Below are 25567 nucleotides of genomic sequence, written 5' to 3'. Positions count from 1 at the left end.
TCGTACGAACTGTATTTACGGTAACACCCTGCGCGCATAATCAGAAGATTTGTCAGGAAGTGCAGGAACAGTTCGTGCCGCCTGAGTCCGGGGCATCCCTCCGGTGCTGTGACTGTAACACACCGGTGGAGAGGAGCTGTCACACCGCCTTCCCCATCCTTACCTTCCCGTGCTTTGAGCAGCACAGTGTTGGCCACGATGTTCTCGAGCTCCATGTTAATGCTGTGCGGGCTTACAGCAGCGGCAGCACACCGAGCTCCAGGTCCCCCCCGGCGGCTTCAATCACAGTTATCCTCTGCCAAGCACCGTCCACCGCCACCACCTCCTCCCACCGCCCAGCCAAGGAGGAAAAACTCCGTTCTGCTTTCGCGCAGACCCGTCCGGTGACAGTCCGCGCCCCTCCTCTCCTCTTTCTCCTCCTGTTACTCCTCCTCCTCGCTCCATCACTCCGCCCTGAAGCTGCTGTCAGAGAGGAGGAAATAAAGCAGACTTCTCACTCTGTTACAAAGGCGCGTTTAAGGAAATAAGCATCATAATATCAAAGGCAGATAGCTCACTCTGCTCGTATCTAATGCTTCGGTTTTGAGCCCCGAAGTGTGTGTTAGTTAAAGAAGCAATTTAAAGGTATTAGAACATGCTAGCAACCATACCATTAGAGTTTGAGTTATATTACAACAAACTTTACTTAAACATCAATTTAAAAAAGACCGAGTGGCATAATTTATAATGGACGCTTTACCAGAGACGGAACTGGTCTCTGATAGCGCTTTGTGACTTTAAGCTAACCGTTTAACCATTTAATCATTTAGTACTGTTAGCTAAGCATTTAATTACCTTTGGTTCACCGTTCAGTACTTTTAGCCATTTATAACAGGTTATTACTTTTAATTCATTTGGTTAACTGTCTTTTATTTTTAGTTAACAGTGTATTACCTTTAGCTGACCGTGTAATCTGTTATTTTTAGCTGTTTCGTTCCTTTCTTTACATTAGCATTTTATTAATTTTTTGCTACCTGTGTTATTTATTATTTTTAGTTAGCTGTTTATTACATTTAGCTAACTGTTTCATTTGTTACTTTACATTAATAGTTTATTACTTTTTTACTACCTGTTGTATTTATTATATTTAGCTAAGTCTTTATTACATTTATCTAAATAATAACTGCAGCTCCATGAACACGCACAGCTGTGGCTCCAGCTGCCTCTGTAGTTCTGCAAACTTTGACCCCCACAGAGTTGAGCCTTTCAGTTCAATCAGCTTACCTAAATCAATTTAAGATTTAGGTAAGTTTAACACAATTTAACTGCAAACATTTGTGCAAATCCTATTGAAAATAACTAAAATTACTTTTTTCTTTTTTCTACTTTTACTTATTAAACCCATTCAGTTCAGTTTGGACTCGTTTCTTAGAATCAGAAGAGCCTCCAGGAGCTCCAGCTTACAATGTATGAATTGAAATTCCACCGCTGTGGGAAATTTAAACTTTCATAAGTCATCTGAACTTTTATTGTTTCCTGTAATATTGAAGACAGTGTGTGTTTGTGTGAACTGTACAGGAAATATGTGTCTACTACTGTAACTGCTAGTAGATCTACTGCTTGTGGTACTATTTGCATATATTTATTGATGTTTCTTTTTTATCATATGTCATTTAGCTATTTGTGAATTTAAGTGGTAATATTGTGCAGGTAAACTTGCTTTATTAATATGTAAAGTTTATTGATATAGTGCTTTTTAAGATGAGGACATGTCAAAAAGTGCTTTAGAAACGTATTAAAAATGGTGAGATAATCACCTGAATCCAGTAGAACAATACAAAACACCCAAGCGACTGGTATTTAAAGAGACTGTAGGCTGCTCCTCAGGTTTGGCACTAAAGTCTGATATATATTAGATTTCAGGAGGATTGTGTCAGTATTTCTACTTTGGTGTTTCTCACAAAGAAAACTATGAGAAGAAACTCAGATCATCAGCAGGGTTTTAACCTTTAAGCAAACAGGCAGGAGGGTTTAAGTGCAGATTTTATTTATATCTGATCAATAATGAATAATGACGACTCTGAGGATGTCTGGATTTCAGCGCTGTGAGTCTCTGAGCAGGTGTGGAGTAGGTTAGATCACACTGACCTCTGGATGTTTCAGTCATCAGCTGCAGGTTCTCAGCTCTGACTCAGCAGCTCAGAAAAACATGATGTCAAGCATCTCATTTAAAAATAAAGATCCCCTCAAATCACCACAGAAAAATGACGTAGAAAACACCGGGCTTGTTTTTAGATGCTATTACAGGTTTGTTACATGGTGGTGTAATGAACGATACCGCTCGTGTTTAAAGATCAGTTTGTGTTGGATAATTGTTTTGTCAAGTGAAAAACAGGATTTTGACTTTTAGCAGTGGATAAAAAAGCTGGAAGTTGTAATTCTGATTTATAATCAAAGTATTCATGAATGAATTATTCATGGCATGTTCACAGTCACATACATGACATGGATGAAAATTATAGATTGATCGACGTGTAAACCAATTTAATGCTGAAGCCTTTGATATATTAATGACGTATATTGTTGTTGGGTAGCTTGCTAATGCAATTTATCTGCAAGATAAGATAAAGGTTTCAAATAAATGATGCATTATTTGCATCCAACATACAGGAGAGTAGAAGAAAACAGCATAACATGGGAATATGTTACAATGTTACAGTGAGTGAATGGTTGTACCTTCTTTCTGCTCTCATCCACTGTAAGATTTTTTTTTTTTTTTTTTTTTGGCCTGTCCCGTTTGGCTCTTTTGCCATCAGAATTGTTGTCTAAAGGCAAAGAAAGATGCCCAACAGATTTACTTTACCAAATTGACCATCCCAGCCTTGCCGTAATGGTCCATTTGATTCACCTTTTATTGTTTCTTTTATTTTCACTTACTGAATACAGGACAGACTTGACTGGGGGGAAGAAGGGGAGAAAGAAAGAGGGAAAGAGAAACAGCTGAGAAGAGGGACGGGGGAGAAGGGCAAAAGACAAAAACCAACAGAACGGGCAGAGAAAAAAAAATGCATATCAATCACCTGGATCACCTGCTGAGAAAGAAAAAAGAAAACAAACAGAAGAGAACAAGAGTAATAGAATAAACAACATCACAATGATATATGGGAATATGACAGTAAATGCTAAATGTTAAACATTATCAGAATCAGAATCAGAATACTTTATTGATCCCTGGGGGAAATTATTTTTTGTTACAGTGCTCCATTATAAACCAACATTAAGACAAGACAGACAATACGCTAACTAAGAATAGTACAATATATACATATATATACATACATACATACATAAGTCACTTATAAATAAATAGTTGGAAAAGAAACATGTAGTTGTAGCAGCAAACAGTGTGTTAAGTGGATGCGTTGTACAGGGAGATGGCCACAGGCAGGAATGATTTCCTGTGTCGTTCAGTGGTGCTTTTCGGTAATCTCAGTCTCTCACTGAACAAGCTCCTGTGACTGACCAACATGTCATGGAGTGGGTGGGAGGTGTTATCCAACATTGTCTTTATCTTGGACAGCATCCGCCTCTCCGACACCACCTTGAGGGAGTCCAGCTCCATCCCCACAACATTGCTGGCCTTACGGATCAGTTTATTAAGTCTGTTGGCATCTGCGACCCTCAGCCTGCTCCCCCAGCATGCAACAGCATAGAGGATCGCACTGGCCACAACAGACTCATAGAAAATCCTCAGCATTTTCTGGCAGATGTTGAAGGACCTCAGTCGCCTCAAAAAATAGAGACGACTCTGGCCCTTCCTGTAAAGTGCTGTGGTGTTTTTAGCCCAGTCCAGTTTATTGTCAATGTGTACTCCAAGGTATTTATAGTCCTCCACAATGTCAACACTGACCCCCTGGATTGAAACAGGGGTCAAGTGTTTCCTGGTCTTCCTGAAGTCCACGATCAGTTCCTTGGTCTTTGCCACGTTGAGCTGCAGATGATTCTGCTCACACCACGTGACAAAGGAGTCGACCACAGCCCGGTACTCTGTTATTATTGTGCAGCACATAAGATCAACAGAACACAGTGTGCTTTGAGGTAGGAGCCAAAAAGGGTGTAGTTTGTGGGTGTGATCACCCGTGTGTACACCTGTGAGCATGGACGCGTTTGTTTTTTGTTTTTTTAAAAGGTTCCTTCATGTAATGATCTGCTAGAGGGTGTGGGGGGGCCACAGCCCCGTCCTCCAGGGCATGAAGCAGGTATGGAGGAGATCAAAACTCCAGACATCCAGAGGCCCCCAGAACACAAGAGACCAAGGAAGACCAGCAGCCGCGGAGCAGAAGCCAGGGGGGGTTGCAGTGACGCGCCCGTGAGCTCCGCCGGCAGCCAGCCGTGCCTGAGTGACCGAGCCCCAGGCCGAGAGGCCGGGGGCACCCCACCTCCGAAGTGGCCCGAGCAAGCCCCAGGCTCCAGGCCCCGATAAGCGGCCGCCAAGGAGTGAGCCGGTGTGTACCTGTACCACTGTACCACTGTAAGATTAACAATACTCTGATCCAGCGGCTTGTTGGGATGGGAGACCCACATGTCCCCTTCTGGACTCACCTCTGTTAATATCTTAGCAATTTGGCATAACATACAGTAAACTTAAAACTTTCTATTTTTTAAGTTTTTCCCGCAAAATTATTTGAATTATTTGATTTATAAAATAATTGCTTTAAGCAGAGAAAATAATTTCTTCGTTTATATTTTTATTTTTTATGTCACATTATTTTGTAAATATTCAAATGTGTTTATTTTCTCCTGTACTATATTCTTTTTTATTTTATTTTATTTTGTTTTTGCAGATGGACTCTGTACATTCTGAAAAAAATGAGAAAAGAAAAGCGGTTGGGTTGGAGGGGTGTGGCCTAGTCGTCACATGACCTGCACAAACCAAACACGTGCTTCCTGTTGCTGCCCGCACGTTGGCTGTTCCTTTCTGATTTTTTGAGCCACAGTAAGAGCAATACAAAGTTTGCGGCTCTGAAAACGGAGGAAAATCTCTAAAATGCCGCGAGCCAAGCAGTCAGCCCGGAGGAAGAAGTTTGACTACAACCGGAACCGGAAGAACGTGAAGACGAAGAACAAGAAGAAGTCGAACCCGAGGATCGAGCAGTGAGTGTTAGCATGTGTGCTAATATTAGTAGGAATGATGCAAAAACACGTTGTTAAAGCTGCAGCCAAAACATATCAGTGCCCCGAGAAAGTTGATTGTTGGTCCCATTTGGATAAAGTCTTCATAAAAGAGAGTATTTTATACTTTTAACACAAGTATCTGAGTGTGAACTGAATATTTGTCATGAAATCAGCTGTTTGATGTTAGAGGATGAATGTACAGAGGCCCACTAAAACCTCACCTGCTGTTTTTAATGCAGTTGTTTGAGTGATACACAGACGGAGGATGGAAATGATCATTAGTGACGGTGACAGGCACTAAAATGTCCTCTTTTATGTGAACCAACAACTGAAATGTTGCAGCAGATGTGCAGGGTGTCTTTAAAAATGCTGAGAAAACTGGACAAGTCATGTCCTTAAGAAATGGAAGGAAAATAAATCCCGCAAAGACCTGACACAGGGCCTGAGAGATGGATCTGCGGTTTACTGGCTGTCAGGAAGTCATTGTTAACGGAGGGAAACAGGAAGATTGGGCTGAGGTTTGCCAATTATCCAAACACTGGACTGAAAATCAGTGGCAGCAGATCTGATGGAGGGATTATTCCCCATCATCACTCCATCAGAGGAGCCTCTGTGATGGTTTGGAGCTGCATTTCAGCCAGTGGAGCTGGGTATCTTGGCAACACCGTTAAAAAGTACCATTAGATTTTGATCCACCACACAGATCATCTGGAAAGCATCTGATTGGCAACGGTTGCATTTGTCAGCATGACAGTGATCTCAGTGTCAGTGCAGTAAAAGCATATCTGGATAGAACAGCATCAGTCATGGATCGGCCTCCCCGAGCCAAGACCTCGACGTTATTGAAGCACTGTGGGGTCATGAAAGTGAAAGGAACAAAAGAAGAGCTTTGAATGTCCTCAGAAAGCTTGGCGAAGTATTCCTGAAGACCTCTTAAAGAAAATACAGGCTGTGTTGGAGGACTAAGGGTTTCATTTATTAGTAATAAATCTGGTGAATAACTGTTCCTGTGCATTAAAGACTCGATTCTACAGACAAAGTTGTGCTCTTGGTCACGTGCTAGGCTGCAGTAGATGAGCTGTTCTCATGTCTAACATGTTGTCGTTGTCAGATCTCAGATTCGAAATGCGTGGGACGACAACAAGTCCGTCGCCAGGAACCTGCAGGAGATGGGTCTGGCTTTTGATCCTAACCGCTCTCTGCCCATAAAACAGCAGAAGGTAAGAGACTGCGCACAGTTTAGGTCTCGGATCTCTTTAGCTGCGCTTAATTTGCTCTAAAAACATGTTTTAGATGCAGTAAGGGTCCAAAGTCAGTTTCGAAACATAAATATGAATTTATTCATAAATTCTGGTTGTGAATGTTTATATTTTATTCAGGTCTTCTATCCAATCTTTCTAATCATCTGTCATTCAGTTTTGGTGAGCCTGTGTGAATTAGCCTCAGGTCTTAGCTGACAGGACTGGCACCGGCGTGGTCTTCTGCCGCTGTAGCACATCTGCTTCAAGCAGTATGCACCCAGAGATGTTCCTCCGCCTACCTTGGCTGTAATGAGTGGTTTTTGGCTCATTAGATATTTGTGTTAACGAGCAGCTGAGGTGGTGTACCTAATGAAGTGGTCTGTGAGTGTAGAGCTAAAGATGAAAGTGATTAAATCAGTCATATTTATAGCAACTGCAAACACCTGAAATGAAGGAATGACCTCAAGTTTTTGCTATAAATTCTGTTAATGTTAAAAACAACCAGCACATTAAACTTGCAGCATGTTTGTGTTGACCTCCTGCAAATGTTAGTTTGAGCCTGAAGGGGGCGACAGAGTGTTAATTATGAAGTCTGCACTCAGCCTGAGATGTTTGATTGCTCCAGGTTTCAGACAGAAACAGAGATGCTACCTCCTGAATTTATCCCGGCTGATGTTTTACAGCTGCTCGTGTTTTTAATTAATCACCGCTGCCGTTTCAACCCGGGGCTAAACCGAGTGAATGCCGGCCTGCGGGCTGCACTTTGTTTTCCAGCAGCCTTCAGACATTCAGACGTTTTCATTTTGTTCTCCTGTGACGGCGACTAAATGATGAATTCGTGTCTTCCCCCCGGGCTCGGCGGCGAGGACACTTAAACGGTTTTGTCTCCCGAAACGTCGTCGCAGATGAGATAAAGCACATTTCACAGCTGTCATCGCGTCGCATTACGGTGGAAGACGGATGATTATGTTTATTAACCCAGAGTCCAAACAGGCTGCCTGATGACCTTCATTGTGTTTTTCTTCCACGCGTGCAGCTCCCCCGGGAAGACAAGAAGCCTGCTGTCGTCACCAAACCCTTCATCGTACAGCGTGAGTGTCTCCTCCTCACGTACATGAATGTCTGCTTCACTTCATCCTGCAGGTGACAGGAAACGCTAAACTAAACCCCACCTGCTCATTTATTCATTTATTCTTCTTTTATCTGGAGCCAGGAGCTGTGTGTCCATGATGTCAGCATGTTTTTCTGTCACACTTCTATGATTTAGGGATGATTTCTAGTTCATTGGCTCCGATCAACGTGAGAATAAGATGTGATCTTATAAAGACAATAAGTCGATGGAGAAGCAGTAAGTTTACAGGGCGATGCCAAGGTTGATAAATGACAATAAGAGAACAACAGAAAGGTCGGTGACCTCAGCAGAGGCATCCCGGCCTGCTCACTCAGATGTGGAGGGTTATTGTCCCGACTCTGGACTCCGTCTGAGGGTCTGATGTCTCCACCCTGAGTCTGAGTCTATTCACCTTTCTGAGGTGCAGGTGAGGGCAGGAACGTAGATCGGCGCTCGTCTCCGTCACTAACGTAGCCCAACAGAGGCCACTGAGCCGGCCGCTGCACAGAGCCCGAGGAGGGTTTGTTGTGGTCAGAGTTGGCTGGATGCTGGTCACCACGGCTCGTTTAAAGCCTGCTCGTGGATGCCAACCAGGCTGTGCTTCTAGGATTTAGCAAATATTCCCAAACACTTCATCCGTACACCGGTCTGTCCGGTTCAGCTCGTGAGCTCGACCACGAGGCAGCCAGAGTGGGTAGCAAATCTGTAAAATTACAGAAAAAGTTCTGTTAGCTCGTCGTCCAGATTGGGGGATTTTTCCATAATAGTGAAAAAAAAAAACTTTACTGCCATTTAATCGTTTATCTAGTTTTTATTCCTTCAGTATGAGCGGCTGTGGAGAGGTCTTTATCAACGGGACAACTGTACAGTTCAAGAAAAACAGTTAAACGTCGAGAGTTTGTCCAGTGGGCCGGATCCTGGCCCACGGGCCTTATGTTGGACCCCTCTGATATAGGGGGTCTTCTGATTGTTGGCATTTCTCAGTATCGTTGTGGTCGTCACCTTACAATATAAAGCACATGGTTAACAATGTGACTTGTAGTGTGAAGCACTTTGAGCGGACAGACACTTTGGAAATACACGAGCATGGTGAGTTGACCGTTACCGTGGCGCTGGGGTGGGGGCGGAGTCAGGATAAATCGTCCTCGGCTGCTGCTGCTTAATGACATGTCAGTGTTTTTAATGACGGCTTCTTCACTTCACTTCCAAAAGTCTTTTCACGTTGCGCGCTCTGTGAATGCAGCCTAACTAAACCAATTAAAATGAAGCCGTGTTTCACTTCTGTGTGTTTGTTGTGATGTTATAGAAGCAGCAGCTGCAGATTCACCGTTTTTATTTCCAACCTGTGGCAAGGTCGCAGCTCAGAAACGCTCGTCTGCGTCGGCAACCTTATTTCAGTTTGCATATTTACCTTCTTCCTGTTAAACCTGAGAAGAGTGTTTTTGTTCTTCTTTGGTTTGTGTGAGCAGAGCTGGAGGCAGAGGCCAGCCTCCCCGGCAAAGACACCAAGACGTTATCGACCGACCTGATCGAATACGTTCAGTACATGATCCGAGAGCACAACCAGGACTACAAGGTAAGAACGACCAAGCTTGGACCACAGTGACTTTCATCTGGATTTAACAGTAAATTACAGCTCCTTCATTTTACGGCCAATTTCCTGAGTTATTCATGAAAGTTTCACAAAAATAAGCAGGTACTGACAGTAAAAGGTCAGAAACCCCCAAGTGACCGTTACTCATGTGCGTCACCCATGGTCTCTGCAAGAGGCATCCCATATCTGCACCTGTAACAGCCTCGAAGCACGTCAGGGCCTGCTTTATCTTATTTAAGGGGGAGATAGGCCGGAGCATGTGTCATCTTTGTGTTTCATGAGCCTGTAACTCAGAAAATAATCACGTTGTGAGGATAAATATTAAATATACTGCAGTTATTGCACAGAAAAATCACCTGATTCTGAGGGGGTCGGATCAGAGGCATTGATTGTTGTAGTTTTTTATACTTGGAATAACCCTGAAGTGACTTGGATAAACAGAGCAGTGTGTGGCAGAGGTTTAAACCGAGCTTTTATTAGAAAAATGACTCATTAAAATGAATTTTCAACAGTTGCTTTAGATGAGACTGAGTCACCGCCGGGAGCGCTGCCAAGCCAGAGTCAGTCAATAAGAGGGGATATTGTGAGAGTGTGGATTTTTCTCTGTACAATGAAACGTCCTTCACGGAGAAATTTTCCACCCTCGACTTTTTGAGCCGAATGTGTCAGCTGGAGCTTCGCACTGAGAACGTGTCGGCAGATTCAAGGGTTTTATTGCAGTTCAGACCCGGGTGTATACTTCTGCTCCCATCAAAGTGATGCTTTTTTTATTTTACAAATCAAAACACAGAAGAACATTCAGACCGAGGTCAACCATCGAATTACCAGCAGATGGAATAACTGCTTGAACTGTAGCAGTACTTCATCAGTCAGAGCGATGTGATCAGCTGGCTCTCCGGTGACTCACTCGTCCCACTGATCCCATCAGACTCCGCCATCTTGGATTGTAGCTGTAGGTGCTGACAGCCGTCACTAGCTGTGTTCCAGCTGTGAGTCGGCTGAATGACATCGAGGATCATCTCAACAGCAGGTTGAAGGGAAGGCTGAGGCCTCTCTGGCTAGGAACGACTGAACTTTCAAAATAAAATGTAATGGAAACTTTTTTTAATAAACTTTAAAATCAGGTGCTGAATATACTTGGTGGTTATTACACCTGATCACCGCCCAGGTATAATTAATATGTAGGAAACACTCATTGCCCCTAACACCGCTCATGCTGGAGGTTTCTTCCCGGTGTCATCAAGCGCTACATCATTAGGTGGTTGTTGGATTGTTGGGGTTTTCTCTGTATTACTGTAGGTCAGGGGTCAGCAAGCTTTAACACCCAAAGAGCCATTTGGACCCGGGTTCAACGTCAAAGAAAACGCTGGGAGCCGCAAATACTTTTTGACATCTAAAATGAAGATAACACTGTATATACTGTTTTTTACCTTTATGCTTTGTGTGAACAACTAAGGTGTGTTGCTTATGAAATCCATGAAGTGCTACAGAGAAAATTACATTTTATTTATGTAATGAACACATTTGAACTCTTAAAGAAATATAACAAAAGGAAAGCTGAACGAAAATGATCCAGCAAACAAAAACTGTTGTGCTGCCACCCTCATATCGCCTTTTGGAGCCTTCACCTGACTTTTAAAAAATAATTGGAAAAAAAGCACTATGCTGCTAAAAAATGAAAAATAGATCTTTGCAGAATTCTGCATAAATATGTATTTTACCTGGTTAATGTGTGTGGCGGGGCGTGGTCTGCAGCGCCGCTACAGGGGAGGCGGACGCACCTGAGCGGCACCCGCAATCACGCCTCGCCGCCTTAACGTCTGTGCTGTTGTGTTGGCGTGTGTCGGGCTGTGAGCTGCAAAGCTACAGCCGGCTGTGTGCGTACAGCAACCGTGTGTGAAAAGTGGTCAATAAAGAGATGTTGAAAAGCGTGTTCATGCAAACATCGTCGGGTCTGCCGTGATATGTTTACAACGGGACTTCTGCTCCTGAACCTCTGCGCACAGCGTCTGCAGATCAGGGCTGTAAGAAGTCACTTTCATCTTTACAGGACTGTAAGCTGTCGTCTGTGAGGCGTGAGCGGTGTTTGTCTTTAACGTAGTTCACGGTGGAGAACAGCTGCCGACATAATGTGGATCCGAAGATCCATAACTGGCCTACCTGGAGTTGAAAGTCTCGATAAATGCACGGCGTTTCGGCGGGTACACCGGCTTCTGCGAGTGTGACGCTTATTTTGAGTGATGAAAAAATAATAGAATATAATTTTATTTTTATATTTCAATATCACAATAATCTTCCAATTTAGAACTACAAGTTAAAAAAGAACTGACATAAATAAAATGCACTTCAGTTAAATACTTAAAAAAACTAATTTATTTTCCCAAACCACGCGGAGCCGCACTATAAGGACTGAGGAGCCGCAGGTTGCCGACCCTGCTGTAGGGTCTTTGGCTTACAGTATGAACCACGTTGAGAGGAATTTTGTTGGGATTATGTGTAAACAAAATTGAAAAAGAAAAGTCCTGGTGCAGAACAGCAGTCATCTCCCGGCTCTTTGTATAATAATATTTCATACAAGGCGTTCATCACAGATTCTCATTAGGAGGGACTTTTGGCTGCCTCTCCAGTGAGTCATTCATCCAAAGACTGACTCCAGCTCCACCTTCCTGGGCGCAGTCGGGCTGCACATGAACCAGTCCTCCACTGGTTGCAGATCTTTTTAGGGAGATCCTTTAATTTTCCGCAGAAGAAAGACTTCAGTTGACAGCTGTAGTCGAGTGGATGGGGGAGCTGGAGTCGGTCCAAAGGATGAGAGACTCACTGGAAAGGAAGCTGAAAAATGTTGAAAACAACTTGGACAGCAAGTTAGCTGGTGTCTGAAAGCACAAGCTGGTTAGCTGAACAAGAAGGTTATCTTACAGGCGATCATGGAGGAATAAAAATTAAAGATCAGCACGTAGCAGGTGGGAAATGCTGAGAGTTAAACTGACCACTTGTTTTCTAATACAGCATGGATCCATTATTTAAACTAAGACCCATCAGTCAGTGGAAAACAAGAGCAAGATGCTGACAGTAAAAATGTTAATGTTCACAGAGGAAGGCTCTCTCACGCTGCTGTCCCTTCCTTCCCCGCTCTGCAGGCGATGGCCAGAGACGAGAAGAACTACTACCAGGACACGCCCAAACAGATCAAGAGGAAAATCAGCGAGTATAAACGCTGCCACCCGCAGCACTACGAGGCCTTCGTCAGCTCGCTCGCAGCTCCAGAGCCGATGGTCCAGTAGAAGATCTGCTGTGGGTCTGAGGAAGTGGACTGTGGACATTCAGACTGAGGTCAAGTGTTTGGACGGAGAGTAAAATACCGGAGCTGTTGGCGAGTGCCGAGGAAACACGTCCATGTTCTGGGACGTTTCTCTCTCCTGTTGTATTTTTAATTGAGTCATTTTGTTTCAGGATTTATTCGTTCCTTCTTGTGAAAGTCAAACATGACTGAAATGAGATTTTTAATCATTTAAACCCCTTGAAACTCGTCCAGCAGGTGTGGGTTTTTTCCCTCTCTGGGATAAAAGTATTTCAGTTTCCTCCATAATCCTCATAAACCACAGGAGGACCCGAACATCCAAGTAAAATCATGAAAAATGGATCTATTTTTATTGGTGTGTTAATTGATTTCTGTTTTTATTCCCAAGCAAACCAAAGTCCGAAACCACGAGACAAGAATGATCTGTGCAGAGATCGAATATCAAGTGAGGTGCTAAAATAAAGAAGTTGGTGAATGTTTTTACTGATAAATAGCAAATATGTGAGCGTTTTTTGAGCCAGAAATAAAAGTCGGGATGATTGTTGGGACGCTCAAAGAGTTTCTGGATGTGACCAGAAGCGACAGATCAAAATATTTTTGCTGATTTGGAGGAGAGCTCTACAAAAATGTTAACGCCGTGTGAAAGCGTGACCCAGATCTTGCTTTTGGCGTGGCTCTAAAGACCTAAAATTACATTGCACAGCTCTGTTTTAAGCAATTCTTCTTTAAGTGATGGGAACTACGTAAGGATTATTTCAAACTGTCAATCATGCAAAGCTCCTTAAGCAGAGTCCAATAGTAGAAACTTGGAGATTTGAAACAAGTCTTTAAACAGCTCTCGAGCTGATTCAAACAACTTGTTGAAAGGCTTTAAAAATTCCACCAATAAGGGAGCGCACCGGAAAAATATTTTGTGATTTATTTATTTTTTGTGCACAATGTGTATTGTAAACTAAATTCTCGTTGCAGTGGAGTTCAGCTTCAGTCTTTGCTTTAATTGTGTTCAAATGCAGAGGAAGTTTGTTCACTGTGTTTAGGTAGAAACCTCATTAGAGTCTGGTTTTACTCTTTTACTGAACACGCAAGTGTTTAATATAAACGTACACGTTAATTTGAGTGTTTGATACGAGATTAATTCTGCAGGAGAAGCCGAATCAGGATGTCTTAAATTTAAAAACATGTTTTAATCGGACGCTCGAAGTGCTTCACCGTCTTTGAAAAACCTGGAGGAGACGACAGTTTAATCAGTGGAGATGGAAGTGAGGACAGACACGATGACCCTGAGGCGAACGGGAGATGCGTGATAACAGACAGGTCGTGATGTCCTTTTGAAGAAAGGGAAACACCCGTCCGTGAGCTCCTCTGAAGACAGGCTAGGTCTAATGAATCAGCCTGTATTCAGTGAATCCCATTAACAGACCTCCACGTCGTCCTAATGATTTATTTTTAAAAGGTGCTCTCATGAAGAGTTTTATTTTACAGGGCTGGGGGGTTTGAACAAAGGAGACAAAACGCAGTTATTTTAATGACCACAAGGGGGCGGCGACTGTGAGACGATGGCCCCGCTGAGCCATGATGAGTTCAAGGGCTCAGCTTCTAGTTTCTTGTCTTCATGACTACGTTGTGATACTGATGATGTAGATTATGGTCTCCATTAGTCAGAAAGGCAGATAAACCAAGGTAAAATAATTTACTCACTGGCTAACCAATGAACGTTCAGCGTCCCTCAGTTTCACAGCCCGCCTCTCGCTCTTCACGACAATCAACCCAAGAGTTGCAAAAATGGTGGTTAAGGGTGGCTGGGTGGTCTTTGTCAATAAGAAAAGCTGTAAAAGTCATGAAAATACAGTTAAAATTAAGGATCTATGCACTCCTTCTTATTCTAAAGCTGTGAGTCTTTGCCGGGTCGAGTTCTGCTCCTGGGGCTTATGTTTGACACCCCTCGCTTAAAATCTTAAATTCATGCTGTGGGAACACTGAACATCTGTCCCAGAGTTCATGGTAAAATGTCAAATTATCATGATAAGAAACAAAACCAAATAAATCCAAGATTAAATAAAATGATTGGGACACATCCTGGTTGGACCATGAAGGTGATGTTAACCAATCAGTCCTGTTCAATCCACACGTGCCTATGAATCCAAGTCATTTCCCTCCCTGTGTGAAACACTGATGGCAGATCTGCTGTAACATCTAATAATTCAGATATAACAAGGAAAAGTGTTTCTATTGTGATCATTTCTGAACTAATCGATCAAACGCTTACGTTTTGTGTTCATATATATATATATATCACGCCAGTTTTATGCACATATATATATATATATATATATATATATATATATATATATATATATATATATATGCATAAAACTGGCATGATTCCTTTTATTCAGCAAAAAATAACTGATTATGAAATCATGGCAAGTTTTTATGACCCCGTCTGTTAAACTGAGACTAGGTAACATCTGGTTTGTACCTTTATCGTCTTTGGTTGTTGTTAGATTGTCAAGATGTTGTTTAGCTGTCGTGCAGGAGATAAACTCTTCATCAGCTGTTTCACCTTCTGAGCTCTCATCAATCATTTACAGCCAAGAAAAAGATCTTTGGCGTGAGAGCAGGAAGTTCTTATCTGAGGTCGTACTGAAGGAATGTCGGGCGTGATTGCTCAGTTTATAAATAAACACCGCTGCTTGTGAATTATTAACAGAGTCGTTCAGCGTGAAAATTCAGGACCTTTGTGGGTTTTTTTTTTTTTACCAAGTTTGGTTTAAGACATTACTTCATATTTGTGTACAGTGAGTGCTGAGGAAATATTTGTATTTCCCCGGTTTGCAACCACCAGCATCCGCTGGTTGGCGAGTGGTTGCTGGAAATCACCAGGTGAGAAAGACCCCAAAGCTCGCAGATTACCTGTAAACACTCTGCAACTAAACTGAGGTCGTTTGGCTTCTAAGTAAAAACTGTCTTTTGAAATTCACAGTTTCAGCACAGCTCAGAGTAAATGGCGAATGTTGGGCTACCACAGCAATCTGTGGGCGACTAACATCATTTCAAGGAAGTTTTTGACTGGAGCACACTCTTTGCAACCAGCCCACCACCAGTGACAGCAACTTCCAGCAACCACTTGCTAACTGGTTAGGGAATGGTGGCTGCTGGGCCTGTGCAATCAATCAATGCAATCAATAAGAGCAACTCTGTGACTTGGATTTGATAAGGCTACCTTGATAAGGTTTGGGGGGTTTCTTTTGGCGTTATACTCATTCTTGTGCATTCTGTATATACACTAGCATGCAAGGACAGTCTTGTATCTGTTATATAACTGTTTTGGCAGGTGCAGTTTCCTGGAAGTTACGTCATGTACTAAAATGACATTCATGGAAGTCAGGTTTCACCCATGGTGCATCTCTTTCTAGGGCTGTTCAATATAACGATATATATCAGATGATGATATAAAAACGTCTATCGTTTCATTTTACGCTATCGTTTGTTTCGTGGTGTCGCAAAATAAACTGTTTACGGCAACATTTTTTCATGGTTTTGATGGTCACTGTCGTGGCTATATTAATGTCTTAAAGTTCTCTCTTTCTCTTATATGTAATATAACCACACTACGGACGGACGAGCGCCTGTGTGTATGCGTTGTCGTTAGCAACAACGACGGTAACAGCATCGCGTGTCCGCTTGTTTATGTTCCACATAAACCTTTCACAATAAAGCTCAAGATCCTGTTGAGACTTTTCAAAATAAACTGAATCATGTGAAAGATGCAGATTATTTACGGATGAGAAGTAAAAAAAGAGCCGCCAGGTGCTAAAAAATAAACCTTAGACTCAAACGTTAGAACAGGCTTTTCCCCGCAGCACGCCGTGTAATAAATACTCACAAAGGAAACGGCAGCCGTTACAACTTAAGTCTAAAAATGTATCGTTTCATGCATCGGTTAAAACACTCGACTCCAGGTACACGACGCGCAGCTGGAAACACTTCACGCAAGTCGAGCTGCCCGAGATTCACAGAGTTTACAGAAAATGTTACATTTGTGTGATTTATATCGTTATCGGACGATAGAATTCTTATATCGGGATATGAGATTTTGGTCATATCGCACAGCCTTCTCTCTTTCCCTCATGAATCACTTCATTCTTTAGATGTTATGTATCGTTACAAGCCAGTGGTCATTTGGGGTGTTTTATGCCTGAGTCATACCTGCTGTGAGGCTTATGCTGACTGAGTCACACTCGTAGCAGTCTGCCGTGAAAACAGAGTGAAACTGAGCCAGAGTGACGTCTCAGCAAATTCATAAAAGTCCTGCTCTGCCGGCAGGGGAACTTCACCCAAGAAACAAGTCCGGACACTTATAGATTTGGTTCGTATTGTCAGTGTTTGCAGTGAATTGCTCAGACAGCAGACGCAAGGGTGATAAGGCAAGCAAGCAAATAGGATATTTGTTAGGGGATATCTCAGAGCTCCACTCAACGGGTGATATAACAGGATACTTACAAGCTGAGTGCAAGCCTGTGTTTATGGCATGTCTACTCTGCATGTTTCCCCACTTGTACTTTAGCATCTCATTTACATGGGATTCATCTCTGTTTAAGCCGAGCGACAAGGTTTGATGGCTTTGAATGACATGAAATCCTCTCTTGGTAATTCTTTAACCATCGGTTGTTTCTGGGAAATCAAAACAAATGAACTACAGATAAAAAGAATTAACCCTGTGCCCAGTGCCCACACACAGAGGCTACGTTCACACTGCAGGTCTTAATGCTCAATTCCGATTTTTTGATCAAATCCGATTTTTTTGTCTCCTCGTTCACACTACAAATAAAATGCGACAGCAAACGCGCTCTAGTGTGAACGCTCAAAGCGGCCCGCATGCGCAAAAGAAGATGTCACACACAACGCGCTCTGTTTAGACCAAGAACAAACAGTTTGACTGATGGCCGTTAATATAAAGACTTCGGACTTTACGTTTCCCAATTTTTGCTTTAAGTTATTTTGTTATTTACATAATAATGTAAATAACCTAATAATGATCCTTATTGCTGTTTAAGAGAGGAGCGGTGCTTCAAAGGATAGCTGCAGATTTCTGTCAGAATCTGCAGATTATACAGTACAAATAAAATGTTTACGTTGTCTTCCCAACAGTTTCACTGACATCTACACTGGATGGCCAGGAAGCGTTCGCGATGTCTTCTCGGGCGCTGATAATTGGCTTCAGTCTTGTGTCGGTGACGTAAAAGGCGGATTTAATGCGACTTGACCGTTCAAACAGCAGTCGCTTTCTAAAACATCGGATATGTATCGGATTCAGGACCACATATGAAAGTGACCCAGATCGGATTTGAAAATATCGGATTTGCGCCGTTCACACTGTCATAGCATGATCGGATATGGGTCGCATAGGGTCAAAAAAATCGGATTTGATGCGCTTTCGCCTGCAGTGTGAACGTAGCCTTAGGTGTCCACACTGCCAGCCTTTCCACACGGCAGGGCGACGACAAAACCTCATCAGCTTTTTTACAACTGAGGGTACAAATTAAAAAAGATGTTTGCTCCTCAATAACTGCATTTTTGTCAGCGACCTTGGTTTTCTTTCTTTAAAAATAAGATTACTTAATAAAAAGTAATGCAGGACAAAACTGTCATAAAATGTATTTACAACTTCATAAACAAATAAAAACAAAACAAATATTGAGAGATGAGAACCAATCAGAACTACCCATATGGAAAAGAAATAGAAAAAAAAAGACTTGCATCAGATGTGGCCTACTTCATATAGTGAATCATAGAAGGCTTATATGATTCACTCATGAAAGTGGCCACTTTCATATATTCTTTTAGTAAGTATCCAAAACATACAAGTTTCATTTATATAATTTTTTGAGGGATCTTATATCTGTTTTCACTCTTGTATGCTTTTCATGCAAGTTTCACACAAAACAGATAAAAACTTTATAAGATTTATATAAATCTTTTCCATATGGGTAAGTAAGCTGTGTAGTAAGGCGGGATGAGTTTGTAAATCATCCAATTAGAAGTAACGTCCTTGTACATTGAGGTTAGATTTGCTAATCTGATCTGTATCATGTCCATGATACTCAAAGGAGAGGAAAACTCCACCATCGATGACACTTTCCAACTCTTGGCTTTAAAACTCTGTTTGAACGAGGTGAGGCCTGCAACGCTAAAACCAAGACGGACAGTAAGGTAGCAACTGTTTGCTCTTCCTGTCATTGGCGAGAGGCGGTGCCTCATGCACGACCTGTGCAAAGCATGAGGCAAACTGTGGTCTATAACTGTGTTGAGCTATAGTTGTTTTGGGTTCCTGTACAAACTGAGAGGCTTGAGAGCTTGGCTCGCTCTCAGTGAGCGCTGGTCTGCCATCTGTCACTGATTCTGTTCATAATATTTATGGACAGAATTTCCAAGCACAGCCATAGTTTGAAAGGTTTGATCGTCTCAGGATCTTGTTCCTGCTTTATGCAGACGATGTGATTCTGTTGACTTCAGCTTGCACCAGGGCTGTTTGCAAGTGTGAAGCACTTGAAATGAGAGTTAGCACCTTGTAGTCTGAAGCCATGGTTCTCAACCAGGAACAGCTGGACTGGGAATGAGGTCCTCTCCCAGGTGGAAGAGTTTTAGTATTTTGGGAAGAGTGGAGCGTGAGATGGACTGACAGATTAGTGTGGTCCTGGCAGTGATGCAGATGCTGTACTGGTCTGTTGTGGTGATGACAGAACTGAGTGTAAAAGGACACGTGTTGATTAACTGGCTGATCTATGTTCCTACCCTCTCCTATGATCGCGACCTATAGATAGAAAGAATAAGATCAGCAGCAGAAATGAAGCATCTGAAGGTTGTCTGTGCTCAGCCGTAGAAATAGGCTCAATTGAGAGGGGCTCAAAGTAGAGCCATTATTCTTCCACATCAAAAGGAGGCAGTTGAAGTGGTTCAGCATCTGACCCCGGTGCCTCATGGGCACCTCCTCCTAAGTGAGGTGCTTCGTACATGTAATGGAGGCCTGGAGCAGATCCAGGACATGCTGAAGAGATTATGTCTCTGGGCTGGTTGTGCAATAATTTCAGGGAGGATCATTTTGACCCCTGAAATACTATCACAGGATGGCAAATCCGGTCGTTAAGTGATGACGTGACGAATCCTACTTCCGGGTCTAAAGTAGTCTGCGTTTAATATGGCTTTTGTGTTGTTAACATGTTTAATGTTTTGTATTTTCTTCTATTTGATCTCAAAAAGCTCCTAAAACAGTCAGTGATCCCTGTTGACCTCCCTCGGCTTTTATTACCGCTAATCATTTATTTAAGCTCAGTTTTTAAAACCTTAGGATGTAACTACAGCCCAGCCCATGCAGCTGTATATGAATGACTAACCTCGTATTGTGGATGGATTATCTCAGTTGTTCTCCTGGCTGAAGTTTGGTCCTTTTACAGCATCCTGCCATGCGATTACATTTGTTCCTGACCACCGAGAACACTCACGGTAACTTTTATCGAGTGGAAAAAAAGTTAGCTTGTTTATATTATGCTAACATAGCTGTGTCGCTAGCGGTCACGTAGCACATCATTATATACCAGCTAGCCCAACTTCAGTAACCCTACAAACGTCACTGCTGTTTAGTTTCCTGTCTTCATTTATGTTGGAAGTGATAACAGAGCTGTACATTTTAATTTGTTTCCAAAACCCCGCAGTCAGGACATGCTATATTGTATTTAGATAGAAGCTAGCGAGCTAACTCCCTGCTAACTTCTAACTCCGTTAAATGTCATAAATTCCATTTTCATGGATGCCTGGATGTTAAACTCAATTGTTACACCTGGTAGAGCAGAACGCTGATCATTTTATTAAAGATGAAAGACTTTAGACAGTTTTTCAACTCTCAGTAATGCCATAGTGATCGTTTGATATATGGACCTGCAGCGGAGTTTAGACCCAGACACGGCTAGTGACGTCAGACTTAACGACTGGATAGGTTTTTTAATAACATCGTGGATTGTACTTTGGATAAAAGCTGCAAGTTGTATTACTGAAAAGTTTAGTTTAGTACAAGTTATACCTTTGTAATAGTAAAATAAGCATTTTTTTTTCTTTAGATGGCATTAATGACAAAACTAATAATGCTTTAAGGAAGAAAAACAGTGTTGTCATTTCTTTTCTTTTACAAATCTGCATGTCTTTGTTACAGCAGAGCAGTCAGTAAAGTAAATACTTGACAAACATGAGACTTTGTGTCACTCTTATCACACGGAAAAAAAACCAAGCAAAACAAACTTAAACCAATTTTCCATTTAAGAATGACGTTTGAGATGACTCGATTATGTCTTCTTTATCTTTCTCCACATTTTGTCACAGCATTTACAAAGGTGGATCTGCATATTAAACACGTGAGTCACAAGTTCAGGCTTCAGACTGAGTCAGCATGCTTCAAGCAGCTTTTTGCTACGCACAGAAGCTCCGCCCACCTGGCTCTCCAGGGAACCACATTCTCAGAATAAAGTTGGATTGAAAAGTGATAGGAAAGGAACTAAAACATCTCTCAAGTTGCACTAACAGCCAGTAATTAGATTAATAAGCATTATTTTAAACCGTAAATCATGCAAAGCAACTCTAGTAGAATTCAAGAATAAACCCACTGAGCTGGAAATGAACTGAAAAGGTCCCCTTCAGGTTTGGTGATAAAAATCCATGTAGACATGCATGAATGTATATCTAACAGAAGACATAAAACAGGAAATGCAGTGACTGGTTATAAAACAGTGTTCAAACAGCAAATCCACTCAACTTTAAAGTGAAAACATTTCTGAATTACATCACAAGGAATAAAACTTCACATTCATTAAAAAGTAAAACTGTGCGTCGGAAGCGAACATTGCTGCACACACACAGCATTTCAAGATCTAGCTAATTCCATTTCATCTTACACAGAGCTTAAAAGTCAAATACTGCATTTACACATTCGGAGACGTGTATTTACGGGATAACCGATTCCTACGCAGCTACTGAAATGGGACTGGAAGTATGAGCTTATAAATGGGATGACGTCCAGACTGCACGGGCAAAATAAAGACGAAGAATTGATTTTAGAGCCACTGCTGACTATTACTGCCCATAACTAGAGAATCTGAGGGTAGACAACTGGGAAATTGTTTGAGGGTTTACAGAAGCACGATGGGTTCAGTTCACAAAATCAATTGCCCTGTTTTCTGAATTAACGGGACATCTAAAATCACAAAGAGCCTCTATTGATCTAAAAGCCCAATTTCTCAGAAGCAGTGATGTCCCATCTGAGACACAAGTTTGTCAGGCAAATGCACGACATAAACAGTATTTCACGACCATGTCGCAGCAGCCCCTTGTGTTGTTTCTTCAGTAAGACTTTTATGACCACAAACACATTTAAAAAAAAAAAAAAAAATGCAGTTTCACAGGAGTTTTTAAAATACTCACAGCCATTATATTAAACTGTATTGGGAACACAAATAAGTTGATTTTTTTTTCTTCACCTTCCTGAACACAAAGTTCCAACTGTGTCTTTTTTGTTTTACCCATCCAGTCTCATATCTGTGTACATATAGTTCATATTTTCCACTTTTGCAGAGCAACAAAGTCCGCCATCACTTTGTTCTGAATGTAGAGTTAATTATTTCAGAGGTCACATTTCAAATATGTAAAATTGGTTGAATTTAAAACACTGGGTTAGGTTTAAAACGTCACGGCGCCACGTCTTATAAAGCTGATTCATGCTCCAGACACTAAATATACTTACAAAGTCGTGCTGTTTCAAAAACAATTGACAATTCGATCCTATTAACATGAACTCTTTTTTTTGGCGACTTTTTCCACTTTCTTGTACGACCGAGCTGGAAGAACTGCGAGAAACGGATTCGTGACTTTTGAATGTTTCTTCTTCTCCCAAGTTGACAGACATTGAGTTTGTACCGAAAACATAAACATCTGTAATTCATTATGGTGTTAGCGTGACATTATTTTGGTAGTGCATGGATTTATCACTGATTAATATGCACACAGGTTTTTTATATTGCAGCTGCCAGTAGTAGAACTAGACTAGCTAACGTTGTGCCGACTAATAAATGTACGACTCCTGCTTGTTTTCACTTATTTTAAAGTACAGCAGCCACATTAAGTATCTGTATTAAAGTAATTACAGCACACCTCAAACATGAAGCATTTGAATACGTAGGCTTTCAGCCACAGTTTAGAGAAAGAGAAGAAAAAAAGAGTAGCTGTTCATGTTTGTTAGCCTGTTAAGCTAACAATGAAAAGCAGCTAACGCCCAGTGTCTGTACATCGTTTTGTTAAAAGTGTTTCCTAGGAAACGACAAACTGTTTAATAAGCAAGGAGTTATTCTCACCTTACGACCTTTGGAGTCTCTAATCTTTGTTCCCCTGATAATGACAAAACCTGCAAGAAGTAAAAATGCTGCATTTTTTACTCTTTTTTAAAGTCTCGGACTTCCCTTTGAATTTCCACACGATGTCCCACCAGATCTCAGAGAAGCTGCAGTGCAGAAGTCATCCTCTGAAGCAAACTCAACCAATCCCCAAACACCAACCGTTCTGCTCGGCCAACGCCCTGATCTGACTTTACACAAAAACATTTCATAAAACATGAAAACCTGACAAAAATCTGTTTCTACAAACCTGACACCCAACAGCACACATTTTATATACACGCAAACTACATGCTTAAATAAACCTGTAACAGGCCGACATTAAATAAGAGTCTGAGTCAGCAGCAGAAGGTGATCTCTGTAAGATCTGAGTCACTTCAGGGCCACCTTCTGTCTTCATCCTCCTCAGTCTGCACTTCCTCTTCTCCACTGAGCAAGAACAGATGAGTTAGAGGGAAAGTGTAAGATGCTTGAGAAGTTACTGTTTCTAAAGCCAACTAATAAAAAAAGGACCAGAAGAAAAGAAGAAGAGGTGCTGAAAAAAACAGCACTCTGTTTTGGCATCTTTTCACTCTCCCGCCGTCCTCCTCCTCTGCCTCTGAGCTTAAACAAGAAAACCAGAGAGGAGGAGGAGGAGGAGGGTGTCCTCAAGCCACCCCTTTGCTTCCATGCCTACTCTTCTGCTCTGTGGGAAGGATCCTTGATCAGACTAGCTGGAGCAGCAGGTCCTGGACTGCATCCAGGCACTTGCAGGACTTCCTCAGGGCTCCATCAGAGTCCAGCTGGGCGGCCAAGAGAAACAGCTTTCTGTCTTCGGTCACGGAGCCCAGAGACAAGGCTTCGTGGAGCTCCGACACACTCACAGCATTCGGCTTATCCTGCGAAGAGGAGGGAAAAAAGGTTGAGTTTTTATTACAATCTCACTATTGCTTTGTACCTTCTAATTGTGGCAAATGAACCCAGTTTCTCACCTTTAATTAAGAACTGTGTAACATCTAACTGTGTAAGCATCATCTCTGGTATGAAGTTTGTTAACGCAGCACTCCAGTAAAAAAATGGTTAAACTTAAATTATACCCAATTTACCCAAAAGTCTGAGCAGTTACATTAGAAATCCACCCAGGTTTCAATCAAAGTATCTATCAACAAATATACCGTCGAGTTCGCCTCCACAAAAAAAAATTGCTGATTTGAATAAAACACCTTCCCATTAACTTCCAGAAATCTTCACAGTGTGTCGTTACAAATTACTACATGTCACACTGTTTAAATGCTGGTTGTCTCTGTTGTGATCACAACTCACGTGTGCAGCGAGTGAATTTAAAACCACCTTCCTACACAAACCATTCAACCCCGGTGCGACTCTATAGATGTCCGCCTCGTTTCTTGGCACCACGTCTTTCCCAGCACACGAGTTCTGTGGGAAACGATCTCTGTGCTGTTCAAACTAAGCGAGAGCCGAGGCAGAGAACAGAGGCTTGGTGGGCGAACGCCAGTATCACTGTCAGAAAGAGCTCCTTTATGTAGCCCATGTCACGGTACAGCCAAAGGTTTAGTTAGCAAACACCTCAACAGGAGCATTAAACCACCACAGTTGCCCTAAAATTAACGATATTGGTAATTACCAAAATAACTTTTAATGTTTCTGTATGCACAAGCTCTTTAATGAAAATACCTTTAATGCTAAAAATATGCATTTACCAAAAACCTGAAAAAAACTAATTTTGTGATTAAGACCATAAATTACATTTATTAGTTTATATTCCTGAACACAAAAAGTTCTGATTGAATAATTTTTGACTTCTGAGAAAAGTCTGCATGATAAATAACAATGTCATTTTTAGCTTAAACAACTTTTTGACAGATTTGGTTATTATTTTTAGGACATAAATAAATAAATATGGACACTCCAAGTGTCTGATAAGTAACATAAGATATTACCTTATTTGTGAATATGAAAACTAATGAAGCCATAACATCGAACACGGGTAATAATCAATCGTGCATAAGTGGTTTAACTCTAAAAACAGGGAATGATTTGAACAGTACAGACTTTTAAATATACTTTGCTATATTCTCACGTGAAACACGCTCCTCCCGAAAATGACACGGTTATATGTCATCCAAACATCTAACGGCCTTTTATCATTCAACTAAACCTTTTAACTGGAGCTTACACATCGTTTGATCTGCAAATCACCCAAACTGCTGGGAATTGTTGAATTTGTTGTACTTGCTGATGTAAAACTTCAAAGCTTTGCAGTTCAACCTGATGAAAAATCTGAATTCCTGTACACGTTCGTATCAACAGGTTAATTAATAGGTCTATTCTCCATTCTGTTTGATGATCCAAATTTCCTTATTAATTTCACAGATGAAAGCAGTAAAAGTCTGCTCATTTTACACCTGTAGAGCCTCTTGATCTTTTAAACATGACGTGACCTGATGTAACCGGACTGCGGCTGCTCTGCGAGGTTTCAGGTACGTTTTTCTTCTTAGTACTCAAAAAAACCTGACAGCACTGTGAGGATCGAGCCGCAGTGATCCAACATTAAATGTGACTAATATTCCTTTTTCCCTGCGGTGTCATGCATAATTCCACACACTGTGAAAGGAAATATGAACTGAGGAGGAAATGTATTTCAGGACTCTGATGGATCTTCTTCTTCTGGTTATGAACTTAACTGCATGCAAATTTCAACCTCTGCATGGCTGTGTTCAGCTAACTGTTATT

General features: G+C 41.7%; 3 protein-coding genes across 5 annotated transcripts in view; 1 reads left to right on the top strand and 2 right to left on the bottom strand.

Annotated features, from left to right (window-relative positions):
• The window catches only part of grk6 (G protein-coupled receptor kinase 6), a 49066-nt gene extending 48680 nt beyond the window's left edge, over positions 1-386 (bottom strand). Inside the window, exon 1 of the mRNA XM_085421342.1 lies at positions 164-386. Coding sequence (XP_085277468.1) covers positions 164-215 — 52 coding nt within the window. The 5' untranslated portion in view covers positions 216-386. The remainder of the gene's footprint in view (positions 1-163) is intronic.
• Positions 387-4906: 4520 nt separating this feature from the next.
• nop16 (NOP16 nucleolar protein homolog (yeast)) lies at positions 4907-12949 on the top strand. The gene is made up of 5 exons (XM_085421353.1): positions 4907-5133; positions 6266-6374; positions 7432-7486; positions 8976-9082; positions 12241-12949. The coding sequence occupies exons 1-5, from the start codon at positions 5027-5029 to the stop codon at positions 12382-12384; spliced, it is 522 nt and encodes a 173-aa protein (XP_085277479.1). The 5' UTR covers positions 4907-5026; the 3' UTR covers positions 12385-12949.
• The window catches only part of arl10 (ADP-ribosylation factor-like 10), a 40274-nt gene continuing 22199 nt past the window's right edge, over positions 7493-25567 (bottom strand). Inside the window, exons 4-6 of one of the 3 annotated variants that reach the window (XR_014913592.1) lie at positions 22796-23712; positions 14100-14227; positions 7493-8209 (exon numbers count right to left, since the gene is read on the bottom strand). Coding sequence is in view for 1 of the 3 variants with exons in the window: in XM_085421352.1 (XP_085277478.1) it covers positions 23539-23712 (174 nt within the window). In the remaining 2 variants the exon portion in view is untranslated. Of the gene's footprint in view, positions 8210-14099; positions 14228-22058; positions 23713-25567 lie in introns of those variants that run through there. The other 2 variants (XR_014913593.1, XM_085421352.1) reach the window with 2 other exon arrangements.

The sequence above is a fragment of the Rhamphochromis longiceps genome, linkage group LG10 (assembly GCF_057381845.1).
Source record: "Rhamphochromis longiceps isolate RC_006_pf linkage group LG10, R_longiceps_female_GT1.1, whole genome shotgun sequence".
Taxonomy (NCBI): Eukaryota; Metazoa; Chordata; class Actinopteri; order Cichliformes; family Cichlidae; genus Rhamphochromis; species Rhamphochromis longiceps.
The sequence above is the reverse complement of the archived record's forward strand: the minus strand, read 5'-3'. Positions and strand labels throughout refer to the sequence as shown.